General features: G+C 28.7%; 1 protein-coding gene across 1 annotated transcript in view; it reads left to right on the top strand.

Moving 5' to 3' along the window:
• LOC106463321 (probable 2-oxoglutarate dehydrogenase E1 component DHKTD1, mitochondrial) overlaps positions 1-12,230 on the top strand; it is a 62,233-nt gene that overhangs the window by 36,076 nt on the left and 13,927 nt on the right. The window contains exons 14-17 of the mRNA XM_013923338.2: positions 7,796-7,927; positions 8,663-8,783; positions 9,342-9,481; positions 11,997-12,153. Of these exons, the coding sequence (XP_013778792.1) occupies positions 7,796-7,927; positions 8,663-8,783; positions 9,342-9,481; positions 11,997-12,153 (550 nt within the window). The remainder of the gene's footprint in view (positions 1-7,795; positions 7,928-8,662; positions 8,784-9,341; positions 9,482-11,996; positions 12,154-12,230) is intronic.

The raw sequence follows: 12,230 nt of genomic DNA, 5'->3' as shown, positions 1-12,230 counted from the left end.
GTCCTGAACCATGATAACACCAAAGCCTGTTGGCATGCACCACCTTTGGCTTACCTCGCCGACCACTTTTTATTCGAAAAGTCACGTCTGAGAGACGATCTATAATGTCATATGGGCCTTCCCATGGAGAAAACAACTTAGGAGACTTCCCCTTGGTCTTCCTGGGATTATACAACCACACCTTATCTCGTGGTACAAAGCTGACTTCAGTAGATCTAGAGTTGCCAGGAAAATTCATGATCCTTCTAGAAACTCCAGCGCGCATGCTCCCAGCATCGCGTGACTTCCGCTGTCGTAACAATATATATATATATGTAGTACAATTCCCTTCAAGATGAACATGTATAAGAAAACTCAAATTCTTACATTTTTACCACACTGTTTTTTTTTAAGCAGTTTCATATCATCACAGTATACTCTTCAGTATAAAAACAAAAAAATCAGAAAATAACTAAACACTTCTTTGAAAAATAATGAATTTGAATGTTATGTAAAATATACAAAATTTATTTTCTCAAGTTAAATTAGGCCCGGCATGGCCAGGTGGTTAGGGCACTTGACTCGCAATCTGAGTGTCGCGAGTTCGAATCCCCATCACACCAAACATGCTCGCCCTTTCAGCCGTGGGGCGTTATAATGTGACGGTCAATCTCACTATTCATTGGTAAAAGAGTAGCCCAAGAGTTTGTGGTGGGTGGTGCTTTCCCTCTAGTCTTACACTGCTATATTAGGGATGGCTAGCACAAATAGCCCTCGTGTAGCTTTGCCCAAAACAAACAATCAAGATAAATTTTTTAATTTGATATTTTTTAGATTTTTGTAAAAAATCAGGTTACAAAATAAATTATTACTAACATTTAAAATCAAATCATAATTAAAAATAGTCCTTTAAGTTAACATCAACATAAAAATATTTTTGAAGTTAATGATAAAATTACTATAATACAGTACACAAACTTTGCAGACTACAGATATTATTTTTTGAAAAAATAGTTATAACTTTTTGCAGGCTTGTTTCCAAGCATACTTCAAGAATACTAATAATTATTCTTATTGTCATAAATTTACTCCATGATTGGCATTATATACATATATATAGTTCTGCATTATAGTTTTTATACTTAATTAATTTCATGATATGTATTTCAATAAATACAGATACATAAACAAGAATACTGTGGGAAGGAAAAATGTAAAAATAGTGACATGTATTCATGATATTGTTTTTTTTGTTTTTTTTTAGGTAATTGCACTCTGATTTAAAATTTTTGTTAATATTTTTTATCTCTCGGGCAATAGTTAAAGTTTATCAGCTAGCACTAGCTTACAGACAGAAATTCTGTAAAGATATTTTTATTAACTTGTGTTATGTTTTCAGTGATGGGGTCATAATAAATTTGATGATCCAATTTGTTCTAAGTAATCTTGATGTTTCTTTGGAATTATCCACAGTATACTTAAGATACATTAAATTATATGCCAATACCTCTGGACTCTTATTTATAAAAATTCTGGTCTCCTAATTGCTTTATTTAAAATATTAAGAAGCTTTAAAACAGTAAATTAAAGTATTTTCCAAAGATTAATCATTTTTCTTATCCATTACAATTCCAAAAAAGGAAAAAACTGAAAAAAAAGGTTCATTCAGTCCATTAAAAAATTTGAATTATAGAAATAAAAATGTTTGCATTTTGAGAGGTCCCAATTTTCAAGATTTGTAATGGAATATCTATATAAATTGTTTCTTATAAGGAGGTAAAAAGTTGATATTAGCTAGAGAGAGAGAAAAAAAGCTTTGAATAGATTGAGAAGAGATGACAAAATTCTTTTAAAAAAAAAGATGATAATAATAGTGATTTGGCTGTAATGAAAACCAATTATTATAGGAACTTGGCATAAAAAACACCTTAATAATAGTAATCACTTGAGGAAATATCTATTAAGGATGCAAACTTTTATATAAAGAACTTAAAGGTGAAATTGACAGAATATGTATGGACTTGTGGAAGTTTATTTAAGAAATAAAATTTATTATTAGGAAAATTTTGTGTTACCAAAATTTCATAAAAGTAATGTACTGAAAGAATTCATGGAGTAAGATCAGAATATCTTTCGTTGCCCACCTTTTAGATATGTCAAGTTCCTCTATTCTAGGAGGAATAAATACAATTACTAAATCATTGAGTAACTTACTGGATATTGTTTTGAAACATTTTATTTCACATATGAAAAATTATTTCAAAAACAATAAAGATTTTGTAAATCAGTTACCTGAAAAGGTAGAACCGAATGATTTTTTAGAGTAATTTGATGCTGTTGCTTTTATGTCTGAGTATTTCACATGATTTTGGACTATTTTGATAATTATATGAATTGTATTAACAAGAGGTTTAATAAGGAAGTTATTTGGAAAAGTCTAGATCTAGTTCTATTTAATTATTTATTTATTGAAGAAGAAATGTTTCATCAAATCTCAGGAATTGCTATGGAAACAAAAGTTTCACCAACTTATGTAATGCTAGTAATGTGTTGTCTGGAAAGTAAAATGTTTGATCTTCGTCCAAGCTATTTTCAAATTAATCACATAACTTATTTAACATTAACATGGAAAAAACATTTCAATGGTTGTTTTATTATTTGTAACTAAAGTTATGATATCGAAATTTTCTTACAGGTTTTAAATGGATTACATGAAAAAAGTCAAATTTACATATGAGTATAGTGAAAATATTATAATTGTTCCTAGATGGTAGTGTAGTGGCTAAAAAGTTATGACTGGAGTTTATTGTAAACCAAAAAAATTCACATAACTATATGGATTATTTTAATAATCACTCTGAATCATTAAAACTAAATATCCCTGGTATGGTGGCACAAAGGTTATTTGCATTAATATCTAATCCAAAGGTGAGAAACTTTAGGTTGAAAGAATTGAAACAATTTTTGATAAAGTGTAATTATCCAAGAAAGTTTGTTGATAGAGGTTTTTAAATTTGATGAAAAGGTAATAGGAGAAGAAAGGATTAAATATAAGGATAATAATGAAATTGTTAAAACCATTAATCACAACTCACTGTCCATAGCTATTGATTAATAGCAATGTACTTAAAAATAAATTGATCATATTGTGGATAAGAAGTTAGAGTGTTTACTAAAATTGTTAAATAATTTGGGTTAAATAGCAGCCTACACATTTATATGGATTGTTATATTTTAAGAATTTTAAAATATAGAATATAAAAATGGTACTGTACCATGTAATAGAAAAATTGTTTAACCTGTTCCATACAGGGTTTTTGGTTTATACTGCCCTTTTAATCCCAAAGTAGCCGCCAGAGTTTCAATACTATAACTTTTAATGTGGTGCATGCATCTTTACAAAATTTGGCAAGCTTTCAGTAAACATTAAAAGGCTTTTGTACACAAAAAATCAGATTTTGTAATTAAAAATTTTTAATAAAGATTTGTCCATGAATACATGGAATCAGTGTTGACTGCTCCGAGTGCAAAGTGATTTTCATGTTAAGATTATAAATACTTTCTTCATCTGAAAATTCTCAAGTTTCTTTTCTGTAACCTCCAAAACCTCCTAAATATATATCAAACCTTTTATTTTTCCAGTTGAACTTTATATTTTGTCTGCTGTTTTCTCTACCCCAACTTTATATGGACTTGGCTGATTTGACCGATCTCCTAACCACCATAAAAAAAATACGATACATATCTAAATTACCTTTTTTTTCTTTCTAGAATAACTGCAAATTATAACAGGAAACTACAATTGTTTATTCTAAATAGCTTAAGGCTCATAACAGCATATATCAGCTTGTACTTAATTTTATTATTTAATTGCTCTTTGAACCATTTATAACTAATAATTCTGCCACAAAATTGTAAACCATTTGGCAAATGCATAGCTTACGTTATCATATTGAATTACATAATGCATGAGATACTCACGAGCATAGTTTGTGTAGAATTTTCTTTTTTACGTTATCTTGCCTAAACTAATCTTATTTAACATAATAACTTTGTAATGTCTACATTTTAGTTACTTTTATAACAATAAATATACATGAAAAATAAAAAATATAGTTCTTAACTTTGACCTTATGTTGTTGTTTTTTATTGTCAGTTAATGACAAAATTTAAACCTACTTTTTAACTGATGGTATTAGCATGCTAAATAATTTTTATTTACTTAAATAATGCACCTGAGAACACAAAATAATAACATGCACTAAACAAACAATGTTCTAACTATAGCATAAGAGCCTTAAAATATTTCCTAATGCTTCTTGATCACTGTCAAATTGAAGACAGAATAGACAGTACTCTGTGCTGAAAAGAAAGTAATATAGTAATATATATTAAAACTTTGTCTTCCTATCGGTTATAAGTGATGTAGTTTAAAGCATCAGAGAGAATTATTGTCAATTTGAGAAATCGAGGATGTAACAGGTGGGTGTGGCCAGTGGGTTTGACTTTCTAGTTTATGTATCTGTAAGCAAAGAAGGACAGTTATAAAAATTAGACTTTGCCTGTATCTATATTATAATGAGTAATTTACATTAAACTCTGTACTTCAGATAATAAATTTTGAATGAAAATCTGCAAAAGTTGTGTCATGCTCACTTTAACCTACCCATAGCAAGAGGGTTAATGTGTAAAAATAGATATCGTGAACCAGGAAATTTAATTGTTGAACCAAACGGGCAGAAATTATTTAAGGTGAAAGATTCTTTTAATTGTAATGCTAAAAGTTTAATTTATGTTTTAAAATGTTTTGTTAATGGAGTATTTTATGTTGGATAAGTTGATAGTTTAAGACTATGAGTTAATTTGCACAGTTGTCATATTAGAAATTGTGAAGATTTGGACCTCCCAGGAAATAAAAGTTTTTATTTCTATAATTCTAATTTTTTAAAGGATTGACTGAATCTTTTTCAAAGTTTTTCCATTTTGGAATTGTAATGAAAAAGAAAAATGATTAATCTTTGAAAAATATTTTTACAATTTTATTGCTTTTTTAAATTGAAATTGAAAGCTGTTTGGATGTGAGATGTTTAATGAATTGGAGTCCAGATGTTTGCACTTTATTATAGTGTGGGTAGCTCCAAAAGAACATCAAGGCTATTCAGGACAAAGAAAGTAAACTAGTTGTCAGAAACAATTCTGTAGTCTTTGTAATTTGTGTATTGCATTATAGTTATTTTGTTGTTAACATTAACACCAGTTGTATAGGCAAATTGGGTAACATTTTCTACCAGATATAGGATTACCAAAAATTGACCTTGGAATTTGATGACAGGAATGATACTAAACAAAAGTACTAATGATGAGGATTTCACAGCTTTTCTTTAGAGCAAAATATTAAGTAAGAATGAAGGTGATTAAATAAAGATCGATGTATTAATGAATATTGGCTATATATTAGGAATATTAGGTAACTAGCACTGCAGTTGTAAACAGCCTTATTTATAATGGGTTTGTGAGATACTATATCAAAATTTAAAAAAAAAATCTGGTTGTCTGTTGGGTTTTGGTATTGATTTGACACAAATGGAAAATTCATTGTGTAGTAAAGCACACAATGGAGCTAATAACACTATTCTCTGGAAAGATTATAGTGGAATTTTTTATTGTACTACAATTATATTTTTCTTTAAATTGTTACTGGATATAATTTCTTTGGTTTTGCTGCTTCCTTTTACAATTTGTTTTCCTATGCTAACCAATAATTGGTCTGCATCATTAGGTAAGATAATATAGCATATTTTCTTCAATACTGAAATGCTGGAGGTAATTAAAAGACTTGCTTTATCAGTAGATTTAAAGTATTCATTTTAACATGATTTTCAAATTTGTAAATTTCTCATCAAAGAACCATCTGTTCCAAAAACATTTCTGATATTATATATATATATATATTTTTTTTGCATTATTTCATGACATATGCATTTTCTTTGTCGTCATCGCCTACATCACCACTGTTTTCAGTGAACACATTCACTGCTGACACAGAGATTAATCCTCATTAGGAGCATTTTTTAATGCAAAATAATATCAGTATTTATGGGCATATGTGCTTATTCAGCTAAAACCTGTACCATAAGCACATGTGTATAATTTTTTTTTATATTTCCTGTCATGGTTTTGGTTTATTTTTTTATAACGCACAAAAAGAGTAAATTATAGTAATGAAAATATCCCATCTGTTAATGATATTTTCTGATGTATATCATAAGTAAAATGGCAAATATAATGAAAAACATTCTGTTAGACTACTTTTGGACTCATTATTTACTGATGAGCTTTTGTAAAACATGGCTCTATACAAAGGGCTGTTTTTTAAAACAATTTTCACAATAATACATTGTGTCTTCATGCTTTCCCCCTTCAAAACATATTTTATTGCTTTTAATTCATCTTTCATAGCATGGGCTTTGAAGGAGCACTATTTTTATCCATTTTATAAAATCCAACCATAAAATATATATATATATATATAAAATAATAAAATTTCCAACCTAGCAAAATTTGTATGAGAGGAGACTCTCAAGCAAGTACCATCCCAGCAGAATTGACTTTTACTGTATCAACTCCAATAAAATGCACTTGCTTCAACGTTGCACATATGTGTTAGTAGCACTGGTTGACATTCCCTTTGACACATGTGTGTCCATTGACAGTGAATATGTTAAGGCCAAAATATTATAATCATAGTAATTCTCATAGTAATTTTCATCATTGAAATTTACAATATTCTCACTGTAATTTGGGCATGGTCATTTTCTTCTACTATTTGTTACATTATTGGTGCTTTCCAATACACTTTTAGCTGCTTTTCTCCATGTCTCCAACTCATTTTAGCAGAAATTGATAATCCATCACATTCACAACCACAACAAGAGCATGTTAAGTGGTTTGAATATTTATGGCTCTTAAATTTGCAAGATAAAGGATTCATTTTCAATTAGAATTGCAAATATTTTTACAGTTGTTGAAGCAGTCAGGGGTAATTTCAATTTATAGATTTGGAGCTGCCAGTTGCCCACTGAAGCTAAAAATAGGTTAACTCTTCTTATTTTTGGCCAATGATATTGCTCAAGGAAGGAAACCGAAATTTCCACAGTGGGTTATTTTTTTATGACCAACATGAGCTTACCTAACTTGCAAATATGGGTGATGCTAACCTGATAAAAAAACGATCTTTAAATTAACATCAACATTAAAAATATTTTTTTTATTTTAAATGCTACTAATAAGATAATTTATTGTATAACCTGAGTTGTTGTTTTTTAAATAAAAAATATGAATTTTAATTATTAATGATTTTAAATTGAAAAAACAGATTTGTTTATCTTATAAATTTCAAACTTAAATTTAATCTTTTCAAAAAATTGTTGTTTTCTGATTTTTATTGTTTTGATACTGAAGAATTACCTGTGATTCTATGAAACTGGTTAAATCAAGAAGAGTTTGGTACAATGAAGTGTTTCACAAATAAAGAACAGTTTAAGAAAAAAGAAAGGATTCAAGTTTTTATTTAATCTTTAGTCTTTCATATAAGCTTAACTTAACAATGGTTATAATTACTATACTTAGTATTAAGCGTATTTTTTGTATCCAAATAATCATCATCTTCACTATTCTTCATCACTGTTCTTTGATTAATTTGTTTTGCTTAATTTTTGTACTAACATTACTGTTTAAAATTTAGATTTTCTTCTAATCAATGACTGTTAATGTAAAAGATAAATTTAGTCATTGTTCTTTATTTGTATATTTCAAGGCTAAACACTTAAAAAGACAATGGACTGGTTTAGTCCAACCTTCCTCATCAGTAACTTCTTGGGACACTGGAGTTCCTGTGGACTTGCTAAAGTTTGTTGGTGCCAAGTCAGTTCAAGTGCCTGATGATTTTGTAAGTACCAGATTGTAGAAAGATGTGTTAACATTTAGTTCAAATGAAAGCTGATGTATATAGATTTTTTTGTTTCAAGGTTTCTAATTATGTCATCATAAGTCGTCAAACTGAAATGACACAGATAAATGTAAGAAAATAAATCTTTCATATAATAGCATGCTATGAAGAAGAAAGAAAAGCATTTTCAAAAAAATTGGAAATTTTGACATTTATAATTCTTATCCGATGTGTTAATCCTGACCAGCTTAAAGATGAAGTGAAAAAATTTTGTAGTAGAACCAATAATTGTAGGGAAAGACTGAATACAGTTTTGAAAAGAGCAAATTAAATCTTTCTATGTAATGATAACTTCAAAGATATATGTATAATATTAAAGTTAGAATCAATCTCTTTTGTTTTTCACATTAGAATGTTAAGAAAAGTAACTGTAGCTCTTCCCCAGACTAAGTATTTTGAAATTTAGCCTGAATGTGCAAGAATTATTGAGAAATATACCTAACAAATAATAGTTAGAATACAATAACTTAAATGTATATTTTTACAATATCTTGTAAAAAAGACAAATATTAACTGTGTTATTTTGATTTTAAACAATTTGGGCTCAGTATGTGCTATACTATAAAAAGAACATTTGAGAGATAGTTGTGTACGCTTGTATTTGAAGTAGGTATTGTAAATGTTATCTTTATAAGTGCTTTTTTATTGGTTCGGTAATTATCTGCTTTATTGTAGAACCTTCACCCGACCCTTCAAAAATCTTTTGTATTGGATCGACTTCAAAAAGTGGAAGAAGGAACTAATTTAAACTGGGCTACAGCAGAGGCTTTGGCTATTGGTTCTCTCCTTTACCAAGGTCAGCAGTAAAAGCAACATAACCAAATACTCATTTTATTGTTAGATATAATTGGTAATTAATGTTTTTTAAACTTGGATAGAAAAAAATCACAACAGTTGCTATTCAATTAAATTACGCATAAATATATATTTAAAGCACAAATAAAATATTGAGACATTTGCTTTATTATATCTATTCATGTCTGTTTATGGTTTAGGTTGTAGTAAACAATCTTTTCAATGTGCACATCCTGGGATACACCTGTATAAACATTTTTGCATCCTAATGACAATTTTATACATCACAATTAAATATTTCAAACCTTCATTGCTCATATCCACTGATGGATCAGCAGTAAATTTGCAGACTTACAACATTAAAACCTGGGGTTTGATTCCCTGTAGTCGATAGAAAACACAAATAGCCCATTTTGTAGCTTTGCATTAAAAAATAACCACAAACTTCTTTGCTCATCATAATAGTTAGGCCTAACTATGATTCATAATGGTTTTAAAGTTTTTCTTTGCTATTCATTTACCCAATGGTAATTATGTTTGATTCCATTTTTTTTTTTAGGTTTTAATGTACGCATCAGTGGGCAGGATGTAGGACGGGGCACTTTCAGCCAGCGACATGGCATGTTGATTGACCAGAAAACAAATGAGATGTATGTTCCTTTGAACCATATGGTAACTGATCAGCAAGGTTTCTATGAGGTTTGTAGTATAAATACCTATTTTATGGTCATAAGAAACATATAGAAACTGTCAGTTTTTATTTCAGTAGAAATTATTATGTTCAATATTAAAGTGACTTTATGGAAATAAATTTGTTCAAATTTTACAGAATTTATCATTAGTGTTACTATAAGATAAGTATTGAGGTATAAAAATGATTTTCTTTTCCTGCCCCCCAGCAGCTCAGTGGTAAGTCTACAGGCTCAAATTGCTAAAAACCAGGTTTCAATATTCATGGTGAGCACAGCACTGATAGTCTATTGTGTAATTTTATGCTTTACAAAAAATAATAGAGCTTTCTTTTCTATGTATGTTCTTTGTTTTATCAACAACAACAAAAAATCCTGAAGTTAATAATATTAAAACATTTATATATTTTGTTAATAGCAAAACGAAAACAATCACTTAAAAGAGAAAAAGTTAAACATCTGTCTACATTACCTGGCTATATTCTGTACCAGCATACGTTAAAGCTCATTAAAATGAATTATGAAATTTCCCAAAACAAATGTTTTAAGATTTCTTGATTAACATATGAATTATTTTACAAAGAAATAGATAAAATGGAAATTTCATTAAAAAAATGGCATGAGTTGAAAAATCTTTTACAGTTGTCTTTCATGGTTTAAAAGTGAGTCATTCTAAAGTCAAAACTTTGACTTAAAATGAGACAGAACAAAATTTTATGTTTTTCATTTCACTTGGTAAAGGTGAGTTCATATAATGTTTTTATTCAAATGGTAGTAATCTATAAGTAGAGAAATCCTTTTTCAAGTTACAAAAACGTTTTTTGTTGTTTTAAAACTGATATGACAAAGTATTGATATCTAATATACTTGTAACTCATAGTGTTTGGTAGACTACCTTACTTACTTTTCAACTGGTGGTTTTTGACAAAGTATTGTAACCCAATAAATCTTTAACACGCAGTTTTTTGGTAGACTACCTTATTTAATTTGTGAACTAGTAGTTTTTGACAAAGAACTGGTGGTTAATATACTTTTAACTCAGTTTTTGGTAGACTACCTAATTTACTTTTCAACTAGTGGTTTTTACAAAGTATTGGTGCTTAATATACCTTTAATTCACAGTTTTTGGTAGACTACCGTATAAACTTTTCAACTAGTAGTATTTGACAAAGTACTGGTGCTTAATATACCTTTAACTTGGTTTTTGGTTGACTACCTTACTTACGTTCCAACTAGTGGTTTTTGACAAAGTATTGGTATCTAATATATCTTTAACTCATAGTGTTTGGTAGACTACCTTACTTACTTTTCAACTAGTGGTTTTTGATAAAAGTATTGGTATCTAATATATCTTTAACTCACAGTGTTTGGTAAACTACCTTATTTACTTTTCAACTAGTGGTTTTTGACAAACTATTGGTATCTAATATATATTTAACTCATAGTATTGAGTAGACTACCTTACTTATTTTTCAACTAGTGGTTTTTAATAAAGTATTGGTATCTAATATACCTTTAACTCAGTTTTTTGTAGACTACCTTTTTTGCTTTTCAACTGGTGGTTTTTGAGAAAGTATTGACATCTAATATACCTTTAACTCACAGTCTCCGGTAGACCATATGATCTACATTTCATCTAGTGATTCTTAATAGACTATATAATTTACCTTTCAACTTTGTCTATGCTTTGAACTATATGCTTGTGTCAACCACAGCCAAGCACTATTGCCAATAACAGGGAAATATGGATAAATTTATATTGCAAATGCTAATATTCTACTCTCTAGCCATAAAGACATTCAGATATAGATTATAAGTGATACGTTAGTATCAATGGTATATTTATCTTTTGTTAAGAAACATTTAAAAGATATGGTATTCAATACATTAAATAGCACAACAAATGTTGTTAATGAAAGCAACAATAAATAAATAATATAGTGTACTTTATTTAGAGAACAGTATAACATACAGTAGTAATTACAATACATCATGCTGTATACAAAAAGCATATCTCATGTACCTTGCACTTAAGAATTTGAAACATCCAGAAAAGAAGTCTCAAGACAAATTCATTAATTAAAAAAAATTAATTCAGCAGCTTTTCCTTGTATGTTACTTTTTATTTCAGTTCAAAAAATAATAAAAGTTTTCATTAATGACATACATTCAGAATTATAGAACAACTTGCACGGTAATGTATCAGCACACAAAGAAATAAGACGTATGAGGTCAATGTAATGAATGCACCTGAATACTTTTCTGTTATAATATCTTATAAATCATTAATCCCATAAACTAGTAGTTTCACAAAGACTACCTAATCTACCTTTCAACTAGTTTACATTTCAATTAGTGGTTTTAGGTGTTGTTTTTTTTTATCTGTTATAGAGATTGTTTTACATTGTTAGCTTAATATGTTTATATATGTATTTTACCTTTAGAATAATGTATTTACATTTTGGTTTTGTGTTTGTTTTATTTCATATTTAGAAATGCATACATATTTTATTTCCAACCTCCAGGTGTGCAATAGTATTCTATCAGAAGAAGCTGTCCTAGGCTTTGAGTATGGTATGAGTATAGAGAGTCCCAATAACCTGATCTTGTGGGAAGCACAGTTTGGAGACTTCTTCAATGGAGCTCAGATCATATTTGACACTTTCATCTCATCTGGTGAAAGTATGTGATATACCTTCTCTATAGGTTAATAGCCTAGTAACTTTTATATATATATATCTCCTATTGTTACTTGATTT

This window comes from Limulus polyphemus, unplaced genomic scaffold (genome assembly GCF_000517525.1).
Source record: "Limulus polyphemus unplaced genomic scaffold, Limulus_polyphemus-2.1.2 Scaffold1378, whole genome shotgun sequence".
Lineage (NCBI taxonomy): Eukaryota > Metazoa > Arthropoda > Merostomata > Xiphosura > Limulidae > Limulus > Limulus polyphemus.
Note: the sequence above shows the minus strand (reverse complement) of the source record. Positions and strands in the feature narration are given on the sequence as shown.